The following is a 23465-nucleotide window of genomic DNA, read 5'->3' as shown; positions in this document are numbered from 1 at the left end:
TGTGTGAAGAGTGCGTAAGGGGTTGGAAAATATGAAACGAAGCGACCAGGGACAACCCTGTGCCGTCCGCAACGAGAACGACGCAACGAGGGCTTCCCACGGCATACACAAGACACAGGGACAGGCTCACCGCGACGGGAGGTGTTCATCTTTTGGGTTTTATTTTCTTCATGCTGAGACACACACACGTCACACCGCCACGCGTTCCTCACGCTGGTCTTTTCGCATCAAAACCGAGCGCTCTCCTCGCCGACCTCTCGTCGACGCTGAACGCGAAGCCCGCCTCTCCAGCCGTTTTCGACGAATACTTGCGCATCATCGGCGGTTTAGCCATCTTCGTCCGGCGTCCTCTCGTCTGCCGGGTTGGGCGCACAGCAGCGATGGCGGTCGCTCGCATCTCCTTCGTCTCCGAGCCGCGGACGGCGTTCCACGCCTTGCTCGCCCAGCGCGGCGTCAGGACGATCGCCCCAAGTACGAGGGAGGTCAGCATTGTAATTGGCGACAAGAGGACCGTCGCTGCGTCGTTCCACGGGCCCCAACACTCGTAGCACATGCCCGCCGGCGCGTTGACCTCGCTGAACATGTAGAGGTTGAGCGCCCAGAAGATGAGGGAGCCAACGTAGGCAACCACTTCTACGACGGTGATGACGTGCAGCTCGAGCACAAGGCGAATCGTCGCGCACACGACGACCAAGTTCTGCACAACGACACCAACCTCAAAGTGGCCCGGCGTCGCGCCGTCCTGGGTGTGAGCCGCGGCAACGCTTAGCGCGAGGAAGGGGCCGTACAGCACCACCAGGGAGAAGTACAGCGCCTCGAGCTGCCAGAGCCAGAAGCGACGATGCGAGTACCAGCGCGCTGCTAGGCCGATCTGGTACGCGGCTGGGGACGCCTCCGCGACCTCTGCCGGGAGGTCGGAGTCGTTGAAGGCGAAGGCGATGATCGGAATGGCGGTATAGAACATGTTGTACCAATTAATCACCAGCTGCACGAAGGGCGTCTCGCCCGACCAGGCTGCGGACGTTGTGAACCAATACTGCACCAGCGTCTCGATGATGTTCTTGTAGAAGATGTAGAACACAAGCACGGGCAGCCGCCGGTAGATGTTGCGCCCGTGCACGAACATCAGTGGGCGCAGGAAGCGGAACTGACCAATGGCGATGTCGGAGTTGTTCACTGCCTGTGCTCCCTCCTTGCCGATGATCCCCACACCGACGTGCGCCGCCTTGAGCATCGCGACGTCGTTGGCGCCGTCGCCGATGCCGAGACAGACCGAGCCGGGCACGCGCCTCCGGATGAGCTGGAGCAGCTGCGCCTTCTGGTCCTTGCGCGCACGACATGCGACGACCGAGCGCGAGCCGTTGGCTACCGACGCGAGCAGCTTGGGCATCGCCATACCGCACAGCTCGATTGCCCTCTCGTCAATAACAAGCGCGTGGCGCGCCGAGTTGGACGATTTGGCCATCTCTGCTGCTTTCTCCTCGAGCGCCTGGCGGATGGCAGCAACGACAGGGTACTTTGGCTGAAGAGACTGGATCACGGCATTTTCGTACGCCGTTTCAGCATCAGCACGCTCCGTGTCGCCGCCCTCGAGCGCGTCGGTCAGCAGGTGTCGGTTCTCGTAGTGCACCGCGAGCATCGACGCGGTGGTGAGCTCTTTCAGCGGCGGGACCGCGTCCTCGGTGATCTCGAGCGGGTCAACCGACGCGGGCAAGATATTGCACGCCGCAGCGATGTTTTTGGCCGTGCCGACCTTATCGCCCGTCAGCATCCACACCTTGACAGAGGGAGTGACGCTGGTTTGTAGGCCACGTGTGGGCAGGGTGAGGCTGGGAGGTGGGGCGAGCCTTGACGCCAGCGGCGCGCAGGTCCGCCAGAACCTCCGGCACGCCGTCCTGCAGTTTGTCCTCAATGGCGGTGGCGCCCTGGAGTGTCAGCTGCGTCTCCAGCTCTGCCTGGAGTTCGGTGATGCGACAGGCATCGCCCGCGCGGTACCGGCGCAGCTCCTCCGGGTCCTCGCGCGCCTTGTCGTACCGCTTGCGCCACTCCTCAAAGTGCGGCAACTCACGCCGGCAAAACACGAGGGTCCGCAGAGCAATCTCCGACCACTCGCCTAGCGTCGACTCGGTGTGTTCAATCAGCTCCGGGTCGTGCGCGTCAGCGTCGAGGGCGTTGAGAAGCACTGAGTCGGCGCCCTTGCAATAGAGCACCTCACGGCAGCTGGAACCCGGCGGCAAGAGCGAGGGTGGCAGCCGCACCACCACCGACATGCGCTTGCGCGAAGACTCGTACGGGAACACGTCGAGGAGCTCAACCTCAAGCGTCTCCCCCGAGGCCTTGTCGCGCAGCTGGATGCGGCCGCGCGAGGCGTCGCGCGCCGTAAACTCGATCCCAAAGTACTCGGCGGCCGAGACGAACGCGAGCTCGTCGGGCGACGAGGCGCAGAGGTCCTCTTGGCCATCGACGGGCTCGAGCATCACCGAGTGGTTGAGCGCGAGGTGTATTAGGAGATCACGAGCCGCCGCCGCCGCCTGCAGCTCCGGCTGCCGGAGCAGCTCCACCAGCGACGGCGAGCCAGCCGCCTCCTCATAGTTGACATACGGCTCCGTGGTCGCCTTGCACACGGCGAGGCCAGCTGGCGGGGGGCGAGCCGTCGCAGGCGCCACCGCGGGTGGGGTGACGCCGGGAGCGCATATCGGCGGTGCAGTACCGGTGGCCGCCGTCGCACGACCAGTGCGACCCTGGGCGTCAAGGAAGGCGGAGATGGCGGTGGCGCCAGAGCCGTAGGCGACGCCACCCACGAGGCAGCGCCGAAACTCCATGTGGTTTGCGGTGAGAGTACCCGTCTTGTCCGAGAAGACGTGCGTCACCTGGCCAAGGTCCTCAAGCAGCGCCATCGAGCGCACGCGGCAAGGCTCATCCTGCTCCTCGTCGTAGAGGCGTAGGTCGTTGGTGACGAAGTACGAGTTGAAAGAGCAAACCATGGACATGGACACGTAGAGCGAGACTGGGATGAATTGGTAAGAGAGCAGGAAGAAGCGACCCAGCTGGCAGAGAAACTGGTACGTGGTCTCAAGGAGGGTCCAGGGCTCGACGGCGGGCGGCGGTGGGTCGAGCGCGAGATACCAGGGGTTACCACCGTCGCGCATCCAGATCATAGCCCCGCTGGCGCCGACACAGCACACCAGAACCAGCAACACGGCCACCCCAGCGACGTCGATGTTGACGGCGGAGGCAATGTGGCCCGTCCGTTCGGTCTCAAACTCGCCGAGCTTTTTGCCAGAAAAGTTGATCTTGCACTCCACGCCGGCAGAGACGACCATCCCGAAGGCCGCCTCTGTGTTTCGTAGCTGGCAGCCGCGCAAGAGCATGTTGTCTCGATCGACGGTCACGCGGGCGCCGCCGAATTTGTGCGGACCCGAGGGGCAGAGTTGCAGGCGGCCAACAAAGTCGTTGACCTTGTCGTTCGGCAGCTCACACAGCAGGGTCCCATCAAACCGCGCCAGCCGCTCGGCTACCTCCGGGCCGCGCAGCCCCTCAAGCTGCAGCGACGTGGGGGCGACCGCCATGCGCAGCTTGGTGTCGGATTCGCCGTCGAGGGGCTTGGTGTTGACCCAGGCTGAGCCCGCCTCCGGCGACGCGCCCAGCAGCAGGAGATCTGCTGGTATAGCACCCCGGTTCCCGACGCGCACGACGTCACCGACCCGCACCTTGTCCCAGGGCAACGTCTGCCAGCAGGGCCCAGCGGCAGTCGGCCCGATGGCGCCGCTCTTTCGGCCCACCGAGGAGTTGCGGCTGCCACGGTCATCATAGCCGAGATCCCACGGCGCGATAGGCACGTCTGACATCACGGGCCGCGCGGACGTGCCGTGCAGCACGTCGACGGGCTTCGAGTTGGTCTCCGCGTCCGAGCGGTGGCGCGCGTAGTCCTCGATTGCGCGCATGAGCATGTCGACGAATAGCACAAACGAGAGCGGCATGAAGGTGCCCGCGCGCCCCTCGGTGATGGTAATGGCAGGCACGGCCTGCAGGCAGCCGACGACGAGAAAGTAGAAGTTCGCGAAGCGGTTGAACGGGTTGAGAAGTGAAAAGAGCGACCGCGGTACAAAGGTGAGGATGGTGTACCGAGAGGTGATGACCCGATTCGAGGCGAACTTAGTGCCCTGCTCCCGGTTGAGACACACCCTCTTGCTGAGAATCTTCTCGTGATCGACTGCATCACTCGAAAACCTTCCTTCCTCCTCGAACCGAGCGATGCTCATGCGCAATGACGCCTTTGAAGGCAAGCTGGCGCCGCGCTGAGACCGGGGTGGAGGCGCGGCATCGTCCTCGTCAGCGTTGGGCCGATTGAACACAGAGTTGAGCAGCTCGGCCGCCCGCGAGAATACGCCGTCGCCCGCCTCCGGTTGCGCCGTCTTCATCGGGGCATGTCGCGGCGTGTTCGGGGGGCGGCCGAAGGGCGAGGAACCGAAGGACCTCGACGTCCGGTGGTGTGGAACGACCTTGAAGACAAGACACAGAGCTCACACAGAAGAATCACAGCGGGAGGAAAGCGGCGAGTCGCAATTCCTCGGGTCCTTGTGTGGCGGGCCACCCTGTCCAGAGAGGCATGGATGCCAATCTGGGGTCTTTCGACCGAGTGTGAGTGAGTGTGTGTGCGTGCGAAATGCGAATCGCCGCTTTCCTGTATCATTTACCCGGACTAGACATATTCTGGTTTCTTTTCCCGTGCTTCGATCAGATTGAGGACACGCATTGTCGGCGTCGCGCTGCGCGCATGCCGAGCGTTTTCCTCAGGCTGCGAACGATATCACGCCTGACGTCGCCGCGCAAGCCAAAGTCGCCGTCGTCCAAAGCTAGCGAGCCGGTCACCGCGAGCACCTCCCCAGGAGACACCGACTCCGAAGCCAGCGAAGCACCAGAGCCTGGTCCGGCGAGGACGACCAAACCACTGCCGCTCACTCAGACCCACACGCGACGAGCGCCGTTCGTGCCGCCATCCCACTTTGCGGTGCTCCCGGCGCCGCCGCGCTCGTCGCTGGAGGAGGCTTCTAATCCGGAGAGCAGTCGCCATCCTAGCCCTGACCCGGAGGCGGAGGAGGTAATGAGCCCTGCGATGCGCGACGGCCAGCCGCGGCGGCGGCGGCCCTACATCTTCCAGCGGCTCGGCTCAGGGGAGCCGTGTGGCAGCGACAGGACCAGTGATTCAGCAGCGGACTTCGGTGACGTCTCCTCAATGCCGACGGACGCTTCTATACGAGACCACGAACGCAAATCCCAGTGCGACGTCGCATATCCGGCGGAATCCATCACCCCAAGAAGGACGGACGCAAAGGACCGTGCGAGAGGCGTCCACCGTTTGTCGATTGGCCCCTTCCCCGGCTCGATGCCGCGCAAGTCGCTCTGCGACCCGCCGCACGAGAACGGGGCCGGGCAAACCGAGTCGGACCGCGACGAGGCGGTCCAAGGCGCACAGGACAGCTCAGCAGAGCTGCCTTGGGCGCAGCTCTGCCGCTGCTTTGCCGCCGGCGCACGTCTCGTGTGAGCGATCGCGCGCGCCCCGCCCGGGAGCGGGACGGCCCTCGGCGGCGCGGGGGCGGGGCGCGGCCCCGCCGGCGCGCGGCGGGGTGCTGCGCGAGGGCCGAGCCCCGAGGCCCGCGAGGCCGAGCCCGAGGGGGGGGGGGGGGAGGGGGGGCCGGGGGGCGGGCCGCGCGCCGGTCCTGCCCTGTACATTTTTTGTGTTTACCTCTACACAACGTATTACAAAATAAGTCGCGCGCAGTACTCCTCGCGACGAACACGGACAACATAAAAAGGGAGAGGAAACTAACGTGGGATCCCCGCGTCTCACCCAACCTCCATGAAGGCGGTCTGCGAGGCTGGTCTGCTGCCAACGTCCATCGGCTGTTGGTGCTGGTGCTGGAGCTGCTGCTGCGCTGCGACGGCGGCTGCGGTGCTGGGCAGCTGCGGGAGCGCGAAGCCACCGCCGGCCGCCTGCCCGCCAGCCGGCGCTGGCCCTAGCCGCGCGTCCGCTGCAGAGCCGCGCGCGGGCTTGATAAAGACCATGGTGACGAACTTGGAGCGCACCCTCTGTGTGACCGAGAGGGTGTTTGTGCTCCGGTCGGCGGCCGCGGCGAGCAGGTGCGTGAGCGTGACGCCCAGCGGCGGCAGCAGCGTCCAAGAGGCGACGTGCGGCTCGCACAGCGGCGGAAAGTTGAGCGGCAGGCACCAGAGGTGGGAGGGCGCCTGCGGCGGCTCCTTGGCGAGCGTGATCTCGTCGGGCAGCGCCTGCGTGTAGAGGTTCTGGTTGTTGTCGAAGAAGCCGCTCGGCTGCTCCTCGCGCATGAAGGAGGTCTGGTCCTCGACGGTGATGCAGTTGTTGATGTTGCCCATCTCGTCGCGCACGGTGGGCTGGTCCGCCGCGAAGCGCCACTCGTTGTCCACAATGAACTTGTACTGGTACGTTCCGGGCAGCAGGTTTAGGCACACGACACAGTCGTTGCCGCTGCGGCGCAGGGGAATGCGCTCGCCCCACGCGTTGAACGAGCCTGTCACGTAGACGGACTGGCCGCCCTGGGACCACTGCAGCACCGTGGGCACCACCGCATTTTCCTGCGGCGCCTCCTCCGCCTGCCGAGCGCTCCTCCTCTCTGAGCCGGGCGGGAAGCCTGCGCAGAGGAGAGGCCGGCGTTCGGCGCAGCGCACGCAGCAGAGGGGGTGGCGGGCGGCGCCGCGCGAGGGGGAGCTCCGGCGCGCACGGGCGCGCCTTCCGGCCCGCCCTCGAACTCTCGGCTCCCGCCTTGCCCCATGCCCGGCAGCGGCGGTCGCTAGAGCTATCGGCTACGGTTTGCAGGCGGTGCGGGTCGCGCGCGCTGTGAAGGGGGTTGAGCACTTGAGCACTGGATGTCATAACAAACACGGTACAGGATCGAGGTGCACGCTGCTGAAGCAGTGTCGTCCCCCCTCTCCCCGACGGCGATGGCGGTGTGACCGATCGAGCTACAAGAGGAGCTTGTTCAGCAGGATCCGGGATAGTCTGATGCACTACCTCACTTGGCCTGAGACCACCAGCCAGCATCCCGTCACCGTCTCGGGTTTATGTGGGATCGAACCACTCCGGGATGAGCAGGCCCATCATTCATTATGAGTCGTGCCTTTCCTCACCTGCGTGCGAGCGGTGACGGAGGTCGGGTGCGCCACATCGGCCGAGATGGGCAGGCCGTGTGGGGGGGGGGGGGGGGGGCCAGTCCCATTGGGGAAAGGGGTGGGGGGGGGGCAAGGCGGGGGGTCCCCCCGGGGGGAAAAGTAAACATAGCACCTTCGAGACGTAATAAACCCCCCCGGTAATAGACCCCCCAAAACGTACAGCGCCCGCTCGAGTCAGCGACGCCCCCCCCCCCCCCCCCACCCCCTCAGGGCTCCCCGTGCGCGTCCGGCCCGCCTCCCTCCGACTGCGCGATTTCTTATGCTTGTTCCTCGAGGTTCGCTTCCCCCCCCCTGTCGGTCCCCCCCGATCCCCCATCTCCCCAAACACGCCCCCCTCCTCCCCACCCTCCACCCCCACCGCCTCCTCCTCAGTCGGATCCCTCCCCCTCTTCCTCCCCCGCTCCCCACCGCCCCCCTCCCCCTCCTCGCCCACGCCCCCCCCCTCTCCGCCATCCCCCTCCCCGTCCCGCGCCCCGAGCCCGGGCGCCTCCTCCCCGCACCCTGCGCACAGCACCCCCGCATTCGCGGAGAGCACCCCGTCCTCTTCATGCAGCCCCGGGCTGTCCCGTCCATAGGCGTGCCGGAGGTAGAAGGTCGACAGCACCCCCATGCGGGCCGCCGTCTCCACCGAGTCGGCCCTAGCCCTGTCCTGTGCCGTCCGGGACGGGAAAGCCCCCCGTCGCGCCGTGCGCCGTTATGATCCTCCCTTGCGCCTCGCCCTGTAGCGCCTGCATGGCCTCCGTCACTTCAGGGAAGACGCCTATTCTCTTCTCGAGCTCCAGGAGAACCGCTCTGACGACCCCCATGAAGAACCCTTCCAGGTCAAAGTACATCCGAACCAGAGGCTGACACAGTATGGCCGCCTCCTCGGTCTGCAGTTTGACCACGAGGCTCGCCTGTGCTGCATTCCGGAGCTGTCTGAAGCCGTGGGCCGCATGGGGCTGAGTTTCGGCGTTGACCCTCTTGTACTCCGCCGAGAAACAGGCAGTGACGATCTTCCAGCCGTGCGGTACCAGCCAGATGTCCCTAAGGTTTTTGAAGAGGGACGGATCCCGTTTCGCCTTCGGGATCATGGTTACAAACCACTCCCTCCACTCGGGAGGGTACTGCCTCTCGCGGACGACTTGAGCCAGCGACTGCCGATACGCCTCTTGGAGCCACCGAGGGGCCCATCTCAGCAGGATGCACTGCCACCCATCACTCCCCGCGCTCTGCTTTGTTCTGCACGTGTCGAGCGCGTCGGCGAAGATTTCCTCATTGATCGCCGCTTCCACCCAGTCTTCCCCTTCGCCTAGTGGACTTGCGGTCGCCGAAGGGGAGCCCGTCCGCCGCAGGATCCACTCCATCATCGGAATGTTCGCCTGCCTCCTGGAGTTTGCCTTGACCGCGGCCTGTCTCACTGTGTCGAGCACGTGGCGCCCCTCAAAGATGAGGTCCTTTTTCGGGTCGTCGTCCTCGTGTATACTCTCGAAGCTCGCGCCGGATTTGCCGCTCGACCTCTAGGGAGGCATCGTGCAGCATCCCCAGCTCTGCGCACAGCCGCAGCTCTTCAAGCGACCTGCTTCCACCGAGTAGACGCTCTCTCCTCACCATGCCGGCGATGGCCGTGGCGCTATAGAGTCCCGTTATTCTTTGGGTCAGCTCTGTCTCGGTGCGCAGGCGCCTGTACTCGTCCGGAACTCTGTTTCGTCCCAGTCTGAGCACCTCGCCTGCCTGCGCCTCTGACCCCGAGTCTCGCATTCGTCGCCGCAGATCCATGAAGGGGGTTGTATACTCACTGGTAAGAAGAAGACCGCGGTGCTGGGCCCGTTCTTATGGAAGTCGCCGAGTGCCAGAAACTCCTCAAAAACAGATGCACGAAGCCCATAGCACATCGGCGATGTGCTAGAAACACTTGCCGAAGCTCTGTTTTGCAGAAGGGATTTTTATTAACCAACAAGAAATCACGACTCTCACAGTGATTTGGGCTCGGCAGCTTGTCAGCCCTCAGCCGAAGTTCTTCTTGCCATAGGAGGTATTTTCTTCTCAATAACAAGGCTGTGAAGGGGGCTGTACTCACACAAAAACACAGCCCCGGACCCAAGACGCACAAGCAAGAGCGGGGTACCAGGAAGGCGAATGCGATGACGGCCTCTAGTGTGAGCTCTAGCTAGTGAGCTCATACGCACGCCGGCAAATCGCGACTATGCTGTACTCACTGGTAAGAAGAAGACCGCCGTTCTGCGGGTTGAGTGCACCGTGAAGGGTAGGCTGGTGGCAGCATCACCATCAGTTAGCTTGTGGGAGAGAGACCATACATACTCATACACTGAAAAAGTTGGTTTTCGGACAGCAAGAGCGGCTCCTGCCGAACGAAACCAACTGCGCGCAGAACGCATCTCTCCCCCCCCCCCCCCCCTCTCTCTCTCTCCCTCCTCCCTCTCTCGTTCGTTCGTGCAAGGCGCGTGACGATGGCGTAAACCGCGCCATTCGTTCGTCACCTCCCTGTCCCGCTGTCCGCACACACACGGCGATTGCTTCCCCCCCCCCCCCCCCCCCGCCCGCCCCGCCCCGCCCCGCCCCCCGCCCCGCCCGCCCGCCCGCCAGTGTACATACATGGTATATCGGTGTGGTTTTATCGAATTATATCGCCGCCGCGCGTTTTCCGACTTCCCCGCGGCCGTTCCCCGGTCTCAGAAACAAAACTCCGTAAGTTTTGTGTGACGCGGCGCCGGCGGTTTCCGAAAAGGAAAATGCGAAGGGGCGCCGCTTTTGGCGCGCCGCGCATGGTAAATCAGTAGAGTCTGTTCCTTGGCGACTTTGACTTTTGGACGAAAAACTACCGCGCCACGCTAACCGTTCGTTTGCGCCGTGTCGCCCCCTGACGGCTTTTCCTTGCGCACGGACGAGATTCCAGAGAGCATGGTCTACCAGACGCTCGCAAACGCCATGCCAATGGAGGAGAACGTCGAGGACGAGCTGGCCCAGCTCGCCGTCCAGCCTCACACGAAGCCAGCCCGGTTGATTACAAGCACCAACCGGGTCGGTTTCACCGCCTTCGAGGAGGCGCCGCAGCGTCACCCGGTCCGGCCGTCGACGAGGGCGACGAAGCCGGCCTTGCCCATTTCCAAGGAGCGGCCCGACCGTCAAACCATGGTGGAGGCGCGGAATCTCGCCGCCGCTCGGGACATCTTCCGTCACATCCTGTGCGAGATCAGCCACGAGATCGACGCCTCCGTGGCTCGGCACGAGTCGGCTGCTCGGAACGTGTGCACGATGCGGGCCCAGCAGCAGCAGCTCCAGCGGTTAACCTCGCAGCAGCGACAGCTGGCGGCTGCTGTGCAGCGCTTGCACGGGAGCTCGTATTTCAGGGGCGTGCCGCCCGCGCGGAAAACACATCGTCAGTCGCCGGCACAGGCAGCATGATTGTACAGCGGTCGAGGTGGGGTCTCCGTGCGCACAGTACAGTACAAATAAGAAATACATAAGACAGGGTTGCCGTGACCCACACACACCGCATGAGCGCGGCGTATCTCGCCGTCACGCCTCTAATAGTCGCGCGCCTGCCCGCTGACGTCACGACCGCAGTAACACCGGCCAGACGCACTCGAATATCCGAACAGGCCAAACGGGGAGAGGTTCCCACGAGAGCGCGCGCGGGCGGGGCCTCGACCGGATCGCGATGACCAGCGCCCGCCTGACAACTCTCTTGTGCACAATCACATCTCAAAACTGTACGGGAGACAACGGATCGTCTCGGCGGCAAGATGCCGCTGGTAGGACTGCGGGCAGGCTCAGGCCCGGAGACCCCGGGCCAGCGCCGCTGGCTTGCGGCTGCGCTTGTACCGAGGGGGCGGCCGGCCGCAGACGCAATGCAGTGTGGGCGGCGGGTCGTCGTATGGGTGGAGGAGGCGGTGGATCCGCTTGTGAACCAGAGAGCCGTCGATGCCCGAGAGGAAGTAGAGAAAGACCGAGGCGGCCATATAGTAGTACCCGACGCGCTTCTCAACCCCAAGCTCCAAGCAGGGCCCGCCGTACCTGCGCCCGGCGGGGCCTCGCTCGGCGTGCGGCGCGCCAGACGGCCCACGGCGCGGAGGAGAGGAGGTGCCGGGGGAGACGAGGTTCCAGGGGAGACGAGGTTCCGGGGGAGGGGAGGGGCCGGGGGAGGGGAGGGGCCGGGGGAGAGGAGGTGCCGGGGAGCGGCGCCGCGCGTCGAGGGGCAATCGCGGGTGACTCTGCCGTGGATCTCGGGCAATCTGGAGGCGCGGCGCCGCGCACCGCGCGTCGAGGTCGCCGCAGAGCGGGAAATTCGCCGGCGTGAGCATGCCGTTGGCGAGGTCGGAGATGGTCATGTCGAGCAGCGGCACGACCAGCACAAACACCTCGAGCGCGTAAAAGACCGACACGTTGCGGGAGAGCCGGTGGAGGTGGCGCAGCTCCGGAAGCGGCCACGGCAGCAGCAGCAGAGCCATCTGCGAGACGGTGCGCGCGACGGGGCCAATCACCATGAACATGATGAAGGTGGCCGAGAGGCCCGCGTCGAGCCCGCCGCCCTGCCCCGCGAGCAGGCCGAGCTCGACGAGCGAGTACTCGCCTGGGAGACGAAGAGTGGCCGTGAGTTGAGGAGTGGCAGCGACCTGACGGGCGCGAGTGCCCGCCGTTGATCCGCCGCTCGTTCGAGTCGCCGAGCCGCGCCGCGTCGACGGCGAACAAGCGGAGAAAGGAGCCGCTGACGTGGCGCGCGATGAGCGGCGCGGTCCACGCGCGCACAAGGAAGTAGAGAGTGGCCGACAGCAGCGCCAGCTGGAACGCCGTCTCTGGCAGCGCGCACGCCACGTCCCACCTGCCCCGCACGCGGTACGGGACCAAGCCCCGGCGCGCGGGCACCGCCTGCAGTGCGCCGCTTGCGGGGGCCGCCCCTCCCCTGCGCGCCGGAGTGCCGACGGCGAGCGAGGCGAGCGAGAGGTACGACTCCGACGTGTGGAAGCCGGGCTGCGACGAGATGGAGATGGAGCGGCCGTCGCGCGTGAGCGACGTCGGCGCGAGCTTGGACGGCGCGTGTCCGACGCCCGAGCAGCAGAGCGACGGGTACGACGCGATGTGAGGGAACGTGCCCATCGAGGCGGCTCCAAGCTGGCCGTGGCTGCCGACGGGCGAGCCGAGTCGTGACGCCAAACCGACGTCCGAGCGCTGCTCGTCGAGCCGGCTCATCGAGACCGAACGGCTGCCCACCTCTCCCCCACCGCCCGTGCCGCCGCGTTCATAGCTCCGGCTGCGGTTGGAGATGTTCCGCCCGGCGGCGGTCGGCTGCCGCAGCTCCGGAGAGGGGTGCCTGTGCGAGAGATGGCCGTGGGGCAAGTTGTCCCTCTCGGCTCGCTGCTGCTGCTGCTGCTGCTGCTGCTGCGACTGCGACTGCTGCTGCGACTGCAACTCGTGCGACCCAGACAACGACCGTGCCCCGGGCAGAGCCGCCTTGAGCGACCACGGCAGCGAGAGGCGATCCTGCTGCTGAGCGAGCGGAGGCAAGCTGTCCTGGCTGCCTGCCAGCGTTCGAGTGGACAAGCGCAGCTCGGGAGGGTAGTCTGCATCGTCCTCCCCCAGCCCAAAGCCGCGGCCGGCCGCCGCCGCATGGGACGGCGACTGTGGCCACGTCTCGTCGAAAGCGAGGACGTGCGCCTTCCACAGACTGTTCGCCTCCGAAGGCCCAACCCTGTCGTCGAGGGTCGCCACAAACTCCTTGTAGCTGAGCGGTCCCGAGTGGATCGCCTGCAGCTGCGGCGCCAATCGCACGTGGGCGCGCTCGTGCTCGGCGGGCAAAGCCGCGCCAGCCTCAGATGGGCCAGCCGCCCTCACAGCCGCCGGTCCCGGTGGCAGCGCTGCGACAAAGGACGCCGCAGGAGGCGTGTCTGCGCCGCTCTCCTCCGGCGGCGAAACGAAACCCTCGCTCCCAAACGAGACGGCCAGCCGGGCGCGGCTGCGGACCATCTCCATCCACTGCAGTGCGTCGGCCCCGATGCTCCGCCGCTCGCTCACTGCGTCCGCCGGCTCTGCATCCGCCGACGCACCGTCGCCCCCGTGCGCGCGTTCCTGCTGCGCCTCGTCCGCTCGGCTCGGCTCGACCTCTCTGCGCCGATCGTGGTCCTGCGCACCGCGGTCCGCGTCGGCGGCCGCGTCTGCGCTGCTCGGCGCGCCCTGCTCTAGAGTGAGCGTGCCGCTGCCCTGCTCGCCCCCAGCCCTTCCCTCCTCCCCTCCGGCGCTCCCCCGCGCCTCTGGAGCCGCCTCTGGAGCCGCCTCTGGAGCCGCGCCATCGAGCGGGCTGCGGTGCTGGCCGGTCGGCCGCTCCCCCAACCCCAAGCCGCGCCACCACGGGCCGCCCTTCTCGCCCTTCGGCCCCTCGTGCCGAGCGCCCCCCCCCGGCAGCGGCTGATCTCCGACCAGCGCGGAGAGAGGGACGTCGCCCCGTCCAGCCAGCCCGCCGCCCTCGCTCAGCCGGTCGCCGCTCCCCCCGACGCCCTCGCGGCGGAGCGACGCGGCGTGCCGTGGCGAGCCGAGCCGGCCGCTGCCGAGCGCGTCCACTGCCAAGGCCGTGCCGCCGGAGAGCTGCTGCTCGAAGTGGCCGGGCGCCAGCAGCGCGAGGGAGCGGCCGCTCGTGACGGGCAGAGTCGGCGAGGGCAGCGTGCCGGGCAGCGTGCCTACGTGCGTCGGCGCTCGGGCTTTGAGAGCGGCGACTGGTGGGCCGGAGAGAGCCGGGGTGACGGCGCCTGGTCGCGCAACCAGGCGCAACCGGTACCTCTCGTCGAGCATCTCGATGACGACCCCTACGCACGCGGCGAGGCTGTGACGGGGAAGGGGATCTCGGCTTGGGGAGAAGGACGCGGCGACGGCGCCGAGGGCGAGGGAGAGCACGACGGCCGCGCAGAAGACGTACATGCCGGCCTGGCCCTCGATCTTGAGGTGGCCCTCGACGTAGCCGTGGACAGAGGAGATGAGCGCGGCGAACGAGAAGGAGTACCAGCCGATGATGCCGGCGGGGATGTAGCCGGTGACAGCCTCGGTGGCGATGGGCGCGGCCACGCCGATGTCGAGCACGCCGAGGAGGGCGATGAGGATGAGGATGTCGGCGAAGGACCACTTGCCAAAGAAGGCGAGCCAAAAGTTGCCATTCCGCCGCGTGGGCACCTGTCCGGGGGGGGGGGGGGTCCAGACGTCGGCCCCGGGGGGGCGGCGATGGCTCGCTGGCGGCGGCTGTCACCGTGTGCGCCGCAAAGAAGAACTTGTGGAGGAGGAGGAGCTTGACGTGCGGCCAGATGAAGGAGGCGACGAAGATGGTGCCCGCAGAGAGCCGGCCCGGGTAGATGCGCACTGCGCCCGGAGGCAGCTCCTCGTCCGGCCCGCAGTCCTTAAGCTCGCCGTCGGCGGTCAGCGTCTTGTTTGTGGTCCACAGCTGCCGGATCGAGTAAAAGTAAGAGTACTCGAAGAGCACCTTCGAGAAGCGCGCCTCGCCGCAGTCGATCAGCTGGCACGCCTACAGCCCCACCTTGCGGCCGCGCTCGCGAGGACAGTCCCGGCCGCGCCGCCGCGCCGCCCGACGGCGCGCCGGGCTCTCGCTCGTCATATCTCGGCTCTATCTCGGCTGTATCTCGGCTACATCTCGCCGGGTTCTCGCTCGTCATGTTTGCGACGTACTGCTCGTAGCTCACCTCGTTGCGGCAGTCGAGGTTGGGGCAGTCGCGCGGCCGGTTCGACTGGACGACGTTCCACAGCAGCCCTCCGAGCGCCACCTCCACCCTCGCGTCGAGCTTGACCTGCAGCAGGGCGAGCGTCTCGCGGCAATGGGGGCGGGGCCTCCTCCCCACCGCCTGCCCGCACCGTGAACATGCCGCGGCCGCGCAAGTCATCCTTCGAGCTCCGCTGCCAGCTGCACGAGAACTGCGCGTACCCGAAGAGGAGGTGGCAGAGCAGCAGGCAGAGCCGCACCGCGACGCGAGTCCTCGGCCGCGAGGCGCGCGCGAGCGAGGAGCGGACCTGAGAAAGCAGAGCGCGGTCTGAGCAGAGGTGCCAGAACGGCACAGCGGGAGCGAGCAGCGGCCGGGGTGGTCCGCCATCTCGGCCAATCTCGGCCAATCTCGGCCAATCTCGGCCGGTCTCGGCCGGTCTCGGCCGGTCTCTGCTAATCTGTGCCATCAGCGGGTCTGCCGGCCCGAAGTGCTCCCCCTCGCGGTGGTACTCGTCGGGGCGGAGCGCGAGCCTACCTCGCAGCCGCAGAGGCTGTGAGCGGACGCGGGTAGCAAAGTGCAGCCCGCACCCCGGGGGGGAGGTGGCACCGCTGCTCGTCGACGCAGCCGAAGAAGAGGCCGACGCCGCGGCAAGCCTTGCCGGCCGCGCGGTACGTGCCGCGGCTCGCCGCGCCGATCGCCCCCCCTCCCGGCCGCAGCAGCGTCTCCGCCGCCCACAGCACGACCAGCGCGATGCTCAGCCAGCGGATGCTCCCTTCCCAGCCGCGAAAGACGCGCTCGACCAGGCCGGGCGGGGCCGCCGGCGGCAGGGGCGGCGGCCAGGGCGGGCTGGGCGGCGGGCTCGGCGGCGGTGGAGGAGGCGACGGAGGCGACGGAGGCGACGGCGGCGGCGGCGGCGGCGGGTGCGGTGGCGGGCGCGGCGACGGTGGTGTTGGCGGGTGTGGCCAGGGCGGCGAAGGCGGCGAGGGCGGAGAGGGTGGCGCGGGCGGCGAGAATGGTGGAGACGGCAGCGGCGGCGGCGGCAGCGGTGGCGGCGGCGGGAGTGGGAGCGGAGAGGGAGGCGTCTCGGGTGGCAGCGGCGGCAGCGGCGGGGCCGGAGGTGTCCCGGGAGGAAGGGGCGGCAGGGGCGGCAGCGGCGGCAGCGGCGGCGGCTCCGGCGGGGCTGGCGGAGCGAGTGGCGACGGCGGCGGCGGCGGGGAGGGCGGCGGCGGCGGCGGAGGGCTCTGCGGTTGTGGGCGGAGGGGCGGGTAGGGTGGCGGCGGAGGCGGTGGAGGCCACGCAGGCGGTGACGGAGGAGCGCGAGGCGACCACGAGTGGCGCGCACGGCGCTGCGGGTGCTCGCTCAGGAAGATGAGCACGCCCGCCACCAGCGATGCGCCGCCCACGGCGATGGATATGCTTCCAAGCACCGCGTTCCGAACCTCCTCGCTGAGGCTGCGCCGCTGCTGCCCCAGAGCGTCGCCTTCATCGAGCCAGTCGTCGTCCTCCCAGTCGTCCCCGTACGCCTCATCCGTGTCCATGACGCCCGCAGCAGCCTGGTATAGCAGGGCCTGTCCTCGATGGATGGGAGTGGTCCGGGAGACGGCCAGGAAGAGCCGCGGCGACCAGCAGGGCGGCCAGAAGGCTGAAGGAGAAAGAAAAATTCCGGGGGTGATGTTCCTAGGAAGGGTCGGCTTGGCAAATCGCCAAAAAATTTCCTTTGATCATACCCCTAACCTCGAATTCAGCCGCCGCCCAGTGCCTCCGAGGCGCAATGAGCGCCTGTTGGGCGGACGTTGCCGCGCTGACGCACTAGACCCAAAGAAGCCGCGCTGCGCAACGAGATCAAGGTGCGCCACGGGAAGGTTCTTCGAGCATAAACACCAGAACGCACGGCATGCAGCGTCCGGCATGCGCAGCGCGCCGCAGGCCGTCCCGCGTCTCGAGGTGCAGCGCAAGGAAGAGCAGCCCAAGCTCCCGCGGCGGCGTCACTTCTTGTCCTCGTCCTCCTTCTTGTCGCCGTCCTGCTTTTGGAGGACCGACTGGATGCGCGGGTCGTTTGGGTCGACGCCGGGGAGCGAGCCGAGGACAGACTGCAGGAAGCTCGGGTCCTGGAAGACTGCGGACATGTCGCCGGCGGCGGGCGCGGGTGCGGGCGCGGGCGCGGGCGTGGTGGACTCGCCGCCGCCCCCCTGAGACATGGACATCGCCAGCGCGAGCTGCATCGCCTCGTCCTCGTCCGCCTCCGCCATGACGGCGTCCTCCAGCGCGGGCGCCGGCACGGCGGACGGCGGCGGCGCGGCGGACGCGGGGGTCTCCGACGCGCCGCCGACCGGAGCGCCGGGCGTCTCGGCGGGCGGCGCGGTGGCGGGCGTCTTTGGCTGCTCGGCCGCCGCGCCGGGCATCGACATGGCCAGCGCCTGCTCGAGCAGCGCCTGCTCGTCCGCGTCGCCCGCCGCCGCCCCGCCGGCCGCCTCCGCCATCTCGGCGTCGCTCGCCGGCGCTGCGGCCGCGCCCTCGCCCGAGCTCGCCGCGGCGCCCTCCGCCGAGCCCGCCCCCGCCTCCTCCGCCGCCTTTGCCGCCGCCTCCTGCCGCGCGCGCTCCTCCTCCATCGAGACGCGCAGTGCCCACGCAAACTCAGGGTCCATATTCGGGTCGACCGCGAGGCCGGCGAAGTCTCCCGCGCCCTCGCCGCCGCCGCCGCCCATGCCGGCCATCGCGGCGCCCGCGCCGTCCTCGCCCTGCACGATGGGCGACGAGAGCAGGATGTCGGAGAGGACGTGCGGGCCGGGAGGGACGGTGACGAGGTGCGAGTTGTCGTCAGAGTTGACGGCGTTGAGCAGCGCCTCGAGCTTGGCGGCGTTCTCCGCCTGCGGGCGCGCGGGGCGGGCGGCGCTCGCGCGTGCGGGCGTTCCCCGCGGCTCCCCGCGGCTCCCCGCGGCTCCCTTCTTCTCTGTGTTTGTCTGCGGCTCTCCGCGGCCCTTCTCCCCCCTTCCTTCTCTCTACGGTGTCTGCGGCCCGGGGCGCCTCCTCTCCAAAGTTGATGATGTCCATCGCGACGGAGTTCTTCTTGAGCTTCTTGCCGAGCTTGACCAGCGCCGCCTCCTCCTCCTGCACCGGCGACCCCACGAAGACGATGATGCGCTGCCGCTGGTTCTTGTTCTGCCGATGCTTGAGCGAGAGCTGCGCCACCTGGATGCCCGCTGACAAGTTGGCGTTGCCGCCAATCTTGATGCCGTGCGAGAGGGAGAGGACCTGGCCGACGTCGCCCGTCAGCGCCACCTGCACCTCCACCCCTCGCCCGGCCGTCGAGAGCAGCCCGACGACGTTTTCAGGGTTGCTCTGCGTCTTTGCGCCCGACAGCAAGTTGACGGCGTCCAGCTGCGCCTCCATCCGCGAGGGCGCGTGGTCGCCGTTCCGCATATAGTCCGAGTTGTCGATGCAGAGGAAGGAGGCCTCGAGCACCATGGATCTATGACGGCGGGCGAGGGGGCTCGAGCGGCGAAAGGGCAGCGACGCAGCAAGAGCGGCCGTTCGCCCCCCGGGGCGTGCAGCGAGTGGCGGCGCTTGCATCGGCGGCGAGTGCGCTTGCGGCGGCCGGGTTTGGATGTAGGGCGGGAGAGGGGTGTTCGGGGGGTGGGGGATTCGGGAGGGGGTGGTCCGGAGAGCGAGTGGCAGCGGCGGGCGCGCAAGGGGTGGGGTGGTGCCCGCGCCGGCCGGCGGGGCGGCGCATGATGGGTCGGGAGGCGGGGCAGCGGCGAGAAGGGCTGCAGAGGCGAGGCACGGTGAGGCGAGCGCCCGGGGGCGTGCAGGAGCGGTCACCTCAGTCGGGCGCCCCCCAGACGCCCGTAAGTTTCTCTTTTTGAGATGACACAAGGCTTCACCTTTCTTAATTATTAATCACGGGGCGGGGCGCGGCGCGGCGGCTGCGCGAGGCGGCGGCGTGGCGCGGCGGCGGGCGGGGCGGAGCGGGGCGACGCGAACATCTGCACTGACCTCGGCCTCTGGTCTTTGGAGCAGGGCAATGGTCGCGCCGCCCTCGACTCAAGGGGCTGCCTTCCATCCGCCGCTGCTCAGGCCGGGGGAGGGGGGGGAAACCTCCTGTTCCTCGCGGAACGGGAGCAGGCCCCTCCTTGCCCGGTCTGCGAAGCAGGGCGGTGGTCGTGCCAACTTCGCTTCACAACGACCACGCCGCAGGACCATACAGTAGGCTAAACGGCGCTAAACCGCCCTGGGTTAGGGGGCGCTAAACCACCCTAACCCAACCCGTTCCATAGTCTCTCTCATATCCCTTTGCAGACTCTCGGCCCGGGGAGAACCGAGCTCGTTGTGGCGACTTGCCCCCCCCCCCCCGCCACCCACCCACACCCCCCCGGGGTGGAGCACTTGTGATGTCGCGTTCGATCCTCCGCAGGGACTCGGGCCCTGCCCGTGCGTGCACCAATACTCTCGACGCGCTGCATCGGTGTAAACGCGAGCTCGGGCTGATGCCAAGCCAGTGCTATCCGCGTAAATCTTATTCTGGCGCCTGCGATGCAGCCGAGTTTGAGCTGAAGCGATGTATGGCACGCTGTCGATCCGGCCTCCGCGCGGGTCCTATACGATGCGTCCCAGGCGCCGCCAGAACACATCTACCGCGAGAGCACTTAATAGAGCGGAGAGAGGGCTGATCTACCACGACTCGCCTCACCTCAGGACCGGCAAACTCGAGTGGCGGCGAACGCTCGAATACAGAGAAAGCTGCAAAAGATCCATGTGCCGTGCACTCCGTGAATTCGCAGGTCACGGGCCGGCCTGGCGCGGGCTGGCCTGGCGCCGCAACCTCTGCTTGGTCACTCGATACGCGGGGCTCGGGCCCGCACCGCACGGCCGTCGATTGGCAGCGCCTCTCTGTCTCTCTCGGCGGCCCTGTTGTGACCAAACGAAGCCGATTTTCTCAGCGAGAGGGGCTCATACTCAAAACCCCCGAATATACGTACACCACAACAGACCCACACTGCTCACTGGCCGCAGGGTTTCGTGCTGGCGCCACACATTTGCCATGACAATGCTCTGATTCGGGGTGATCGTGATGCCGCGGTGTGTGCGCTGCGGACACGCCGTGCGGACAGCGCGCCGGCGTGGCCGTGGAGAGAGACGATCAGAAAAAGTCCGCAAAATGAGAACCGGAGAGAGCGTCGGAAGAGTAAGCGCGTCCAGCGTGCTTCAGATTGCTCTTCCTGGGCGTCTGTGCCAAAGGGCCGCAGCTGCATCCAAGGAGGCGCCAAGCCTCCCCGTGCTGCGCCTCCCTCCCTCGCCTCCCTGTCCTCGCCGCACGACGCCCCGGCCCGGCTCTGCAGTGTGGTGCCGCCGAACGAAGTCCCGCACCTACGAGAGCAGGGAGCTCTGGGCGATCACAGCGGGCCCGAGCAGGCTGGCTCGGCGCGGGTGCGGGCGGCGGCGCGGCTCACCCCTGCCGGCTCCAGCTGCCCGTGCTGCCTCCAGACGGGCCCCATCACCGCCTGGTCCGCCACGAAGCAGGCGCGCGGAGAGGAGAAGTTCTGCTCGGCGGCGTGCGCCCACTTGCCCTCGTAGTCGGAGCAGCCGGCGTCCGCCTACTCCCGCGGCGCGTCCCGCCTGAGAGAGGGAAGAGAGCGGCGGCTCCAAGGCGAGGGCCGCCTTGGCGCCGCCTCGCGCGCGGGGCCGGAGGAGCTCGGCGAGGCGGCGGCGGGCTGGCGAGGCGCAGCCGCCGGGCCGGCGCACCCAGTGGCAGGCGTCTCTGCGGCCTGCCCGCCCCGCCTCGCCCCGCCTCGCCTCGCCCCACACGCCTCCCCGCCCCTTGAGCGCCGCCAGCTCTGCGAGGAAACCGGGCCCCGCTTCGGCGATCGACGCGTTGAGGCGGCGGCTGGCCTCGCGGTACAGGAGCGAGTCGACGGGCGCGTACCGCCGCATCAGCGCGGCGCACTCGCCCATGTCCGGGCACACTCTCCTCAGGATGCGTCTCCGCTCGTCGCGCCTCGACGCGCCCCGCAGGTAGCACCACCAGTTGCTCTCCGTCGCTGGCTCGCCCCGCATGCAGCCGGGCTGCACCGTCGCGGCGGCGCTGAGGGCGACCTGGCGTGCAGAGAGGTGGCGGGGTGGGAGGGCGGCGAAGCGCATCGCCGCAGACCAGGGCAGGCCGAGGCACGGAGGTGGGGGGCGCCTCCTCTCCCCAGCCGAGCCGGCGCAGCACCAGCAGAGCGCTCTCGTCGAAGCGCTCGGTCGTGCCGACCACGTCGTACGACCGCAGCGACCGCCACGCAGCGGCCGCCCGCGCCGTCGCGTTGTGGTCTCCTCCTCGCCACCGCGCCGCCCACGCCGTCCGCTCCTCATGCACGAGTGGGCAATACGCGGCGGTGTTGGCCGAGCGCGAGTAGAGCAGGATCTCTGCCTGCAGGTTGGGCGACACCGCGACCCACTGCGAAAAGTTGTGCCCGAAGCGCCTGCCATCTCGCGCCTGCCGAGCGGCGACGATCCACGTGAAGAAGGAGAGGTAGTAGTCGAGCGGACTCCGAAAGCGCACAGTCAGGAGCATTTTCATCGGCACGCTCCGCTCTCGCCACACCCTCCGCAGCGCCACGAGCTGGCGCAGCCGCCTCCGCCAAGGAATGCCGTAGTCGATGTAGCTGTGCGCCTCGATGCACAGCCGGGGAGGCGGCGCCTCGGGCGAGAGTCGAAGGAGCGCGTGCACAGTGGAGTTCCATGCGGCCGAGTTTTGTGAGAAGCCCCAGTACATGCAGTGGCCAGCACGCTCAGCCTGCGTCAGCACCGATCGGAAGGAGGTGCCACCGTTCTTTTCAATGTGCCGGTCGACCAGAAGGACGCCGGAGGCAGCGTGCATTCGATGGCAGCGCCGGCGCGTGCGGCGGGCTCTACCTCCTTTCGAAAAGAGAATTTTCGACGCCGCGTCCCTCGATGGGCAAGGGTGCCGTCCTCCCATTCCATTCCCTCCCTTGGGTTGTCTGTTTTCTTTCTTTCTTTCTTTGCAAGGGACTGGCGCGCACTGGCACCAACACAGATACACACGAAAAGAGAATTCGAGCGGACTCTTAGAGATACACGTGAGTTCGTGTTTGCCAAAACCCTGGGTGACCGTCGTGACAAATGAAACCGGCCGGCGCTTCATGACCGTGGACCGTGGTACCTAGGCTTGCCGCGAAACTGCCGCGTCCGGCTGTTGATGAACACGCACACGGCACGCCCAACCTTGTTGTTGAGAAGAAAATTCAGGATGCGGCGCCAAGCTGCGGCCAATACGGCCAGCCGCAAGACGCTGAGCCTGTCAAAGTGGGTGGCCACAGCGGGCTCGGGCTCACTGAAGGGGAGCAGCGCACTGATGGCGACCCACTGCGGAATCTGGACCCACGACGGTTGCATCCCCGGAGGAGGAGGGGGCAGCTGGAGGAAGGCCGGATTGCCCACCACAGACCACGGAATGAAGCGCAGGGTAGAGCCCACCACTGTTGAGTCGACGGGTATCACCAGTGGCTTTGCGGGATCGGGGTGCTGCTCGGCCGGAATGCTGAGCTCGGCGGCAGTGAGGTCTGGCATCGCAGCGCCGGTCGTCTCGTCGAGGGCTACCTCTCGACTCTACTCCCGTGTCACAACAACGAGGCACGAGAGCGTGCACGACAGAGCGACGACGCAGCGCACTGCCGTCCAGTCGGCGAAGGGACGGCTGCTGCGCAACGTAAGTGATCAGTTCTAATGAATGTACCGGGGCCCAACGGATAGATGAATCCGGGGCACCCTCCGCTCGAATCCCTGGCCGGGGGTTCGAGGTGGCCCCCACCCTGGGGCCTCCCATCAAAGGGACTGCGGCAGAAGACGCCCAATCTTGCACAAGTGCAAGAACCATACGTCCCGTGCCCAGTGTTGTGCGAGGGAGTTTTGTTGTAAAATTCTTATCAACCTATCTGTGTCCCCCCCATCCCCAGAACCTCCCAGAGGGTTCGCACCTCAACCTATCATAGACCAGCGCGCAGCGCCATAGGACGTCTTCTTCTCAAACGAGGCTGTGAACGCATTCGCGACAAACAGAGGTCTTGGCGCGCCCGGTTATGACCGGCACTCAATCCGGCCCAGGTAGCCGCGCTAGGCGATACCGTGAACTTCTTCTTCATGCCGGCAGCTTCGCATTGACGCTCGCAATCATTGGCACGGGGCTGCTCTGGGCGTTGCCCAGCGTGTCGGTTGGTTACTCTGCGTGCAGCTTTGGCGCGGTGTGGAGTATCTCAGTCGCACTCTCTCTGAATGTGGTTTATCACTTCTGGTTGACAGCATGGAGTGACCCTGGTCGCATTCCAACACTAAGCCGCACCACTTGGGCGAAACTGGTTGCGCCTCTGGCAGCCAAACCGTCGCACATTGAGTCCTTGTTGCCATGGTGCGACAAGTGCGATAACCTCAAGCCCATGCGGGCACACCACTGCTCGAGGCGCCGCTGACTCATTTCCCGTCCCACCGCCCTGCCCAGCCTGCTGAGACAGCCAGTCTCGTACGCGTGTCGCTCGATTAGGTGTGGGACGTGCATCCTCAAGCTTGACC

General features: G+C 67.2%; 7 protein-coding genes across 7 annotated transcripts; 1 reads left to right on the top strand and 6 right to left on the bottom strand.

Annotated features, from left to right (window-relative positions):
- Window positions 1–208: 208 nt before the first annotated feature.
- Window positions 209–4421, bottom strand: EMIHUDRAFT_213815 (hypothetical protein; the record flags this gene model as incomplete). The annotated part of the gene is made up of 3 exons (XM_005764437.1): window positions 209–1777; window positions 1881–2635; window positions 2711–4421. 3 exons carry the CDS (start codon window positions 4419–4421, stop codon window positions 209–211), a joined length of 4035 nt encoding a protein of 1344 aa, XP_005764494.1.
- Window positions 4422–4777: 356 nt separating this feature from the next.
- Window positions 4778–5545, top strand: EMIHUDRAFT_213814 (hypothetical protein; the record flags this gene model as incomplete). Its single annotated transcript, XM_005764436.1, has 1 exon — window positions 4778–5545. One exon carries the CDS (start codon window positions 4778–4780, stop codon window positions 5543–5545), a length of 768 nt encoding a protein of 255 aa, XP_005764493.1.
- A 368-nt stretch (window positions 5546–5913) lies between these two features.
- EMIHUDRAFT_357467 (hypothetical protein) lies at window positions 5914–6839 on the bottom strand (the record flags this gene model as incomplete). Its single annotated transcript, XM_005764435.1, has 2 exons — window positions 6767–6839; window positions 5914–6668 (listed from the first exon to the last, which is right to left on the bottom strand). Coding segments are annotated over exons 1-2 (789 nt in total), but the record flags the coding sequence as incomplete, so codon positions are not given.
- A 1005-nt stretch (window positions 6840–7844) lies between these two features.
- On the bottom strand, window positions 7845–9080 carry EMIHUDRAFT_213812 (hypothetical protein; the record flags this gene model as incomplete). Its single annotated transcript, XM_005764434.1, has 3 exons — window positions 7845–8660; window positions 8797–8919; window positions 9000–9080. The coding sequence occupies 3 exons, from the start codon at window positions 9078–9080 to the stop codon at window positions 7845–7847; spliced, it is 1020 nt and encodes a 339-aa protein (XP_005764491.1).
- A 1561-nt stretch (window positions 9081–10641) lies between these two features.
- EMIHUDRAFT_422156 (hypothetical protein) lies at window positions 10642–11662 on the bottom strand. The gene is made up of 2 exons (XM_005764433.1): window positions 11464–11662; window positions 10642–11223 (listed from the first exon to the last, which is right to left on the bottom strand). The coding sequence occupies exons 1-2, from the start codon at window positions 11655–11657 to the stop codon at window positions 10980–10982; spliced, it is 438 nt and encodes a 145-aa protein (XP_005764490.1). The 5' UTR covers window positions 11658–11662; the 3' UTR covers window positions 10642–10979.
- A 4946-nt stretch (window positions 11663–16608) lies between these two features.
- EMIHUDRAFT_437409 (hypothetical protein) lies at window positions 16609–18739 on the bottom strand. Its single transcript, XM_005764432.1, has 3 exons — window positions 18723–18739; window positions 17928–18372; window positions 16609–17770 (listed from the first exon to the last, which is right to left on the bottom strand). The coding sequence occupies exons 2-3, from the start codon at window positions 18366–18368 to the stop codon at window positions 16889–16891; spliced, it is 1323 nt and encodes a 440-aa protein (XP_005764489.1). The 5' UTR covers window positions 18369–18372; window positions 18723–18739; the 3' UTR covers window positions 16609–16888.
- A 1554-nt stretch (window positions 18740–20293) lies between these two features.
- On the bottom strand, window positions 20294–21759 carry EMIHUDRAFT_452242 (hypothetical protein; the record flags this gene model as incomplete). The annotated part of the gene is made up of 3 exons (XM_005764431.1): window positions 20294–20494; window positions 20814–20993; window positions 21067–21759. The coding sequence occupies 3 exons, from the start codon at window positions 21757–21759 to the stop codon at window positions 20294–20296; spliced, it is 1074 nt and encodes a 357-aa protein (XP_005764488.1).
- Between the last annotated feature and the right edge of the window lie 1706 nt (window positions 21760–23465).

Source organism: Emiliania huxleyi (genome assembly GCF_000372725.1).
Source record: "Emiliania huxleyi CCMP1516 unplaced genomic scaffold EMIHUscaffold_59, whole genome shotgun sequence".
Taxonomy (NCBI): Eukaryota; Haptophyta; order Isochrysidales; family Noelaerhabdaceae; genus Emiliania; species Emiliania huxleyi.
This window is presented reverse-complemented; position numbering and strand designations above follow the sequence as displayed.

Coding starts and splice junctions, on each gene's coding strand:
- EMIHUDRAFT_422156 (XM_005764433.1), bottom strand. CDS start 11,657: ATGGCTCTGCTGCTGCTGCCGTGGCCGCTTCCGGAGCTGCGCCACCTC. Junction 11,224..11,463: donor TGCGGCGACCTCGACGCGCG/GTGCGCGGCGCC, acceptor CGCCGGGCGCAG/GTACGGCGGGCCCTGCTTGG.
- EMIHUDRAFT_437409 (XM_005764432.1), bottom strand. CDS start 18,368: ATGGTGCTCGAGGCCTCCTTCCTCTGCATCGACAACTCGGACTATATG. Junction 17,771..17,927: donor TCATCAACTTTGGAGAGGAG/GCGCCCCGGGCC, acceptor GCGCGCCCGCAG/GCGGAGAACGCCGCCAAGCT.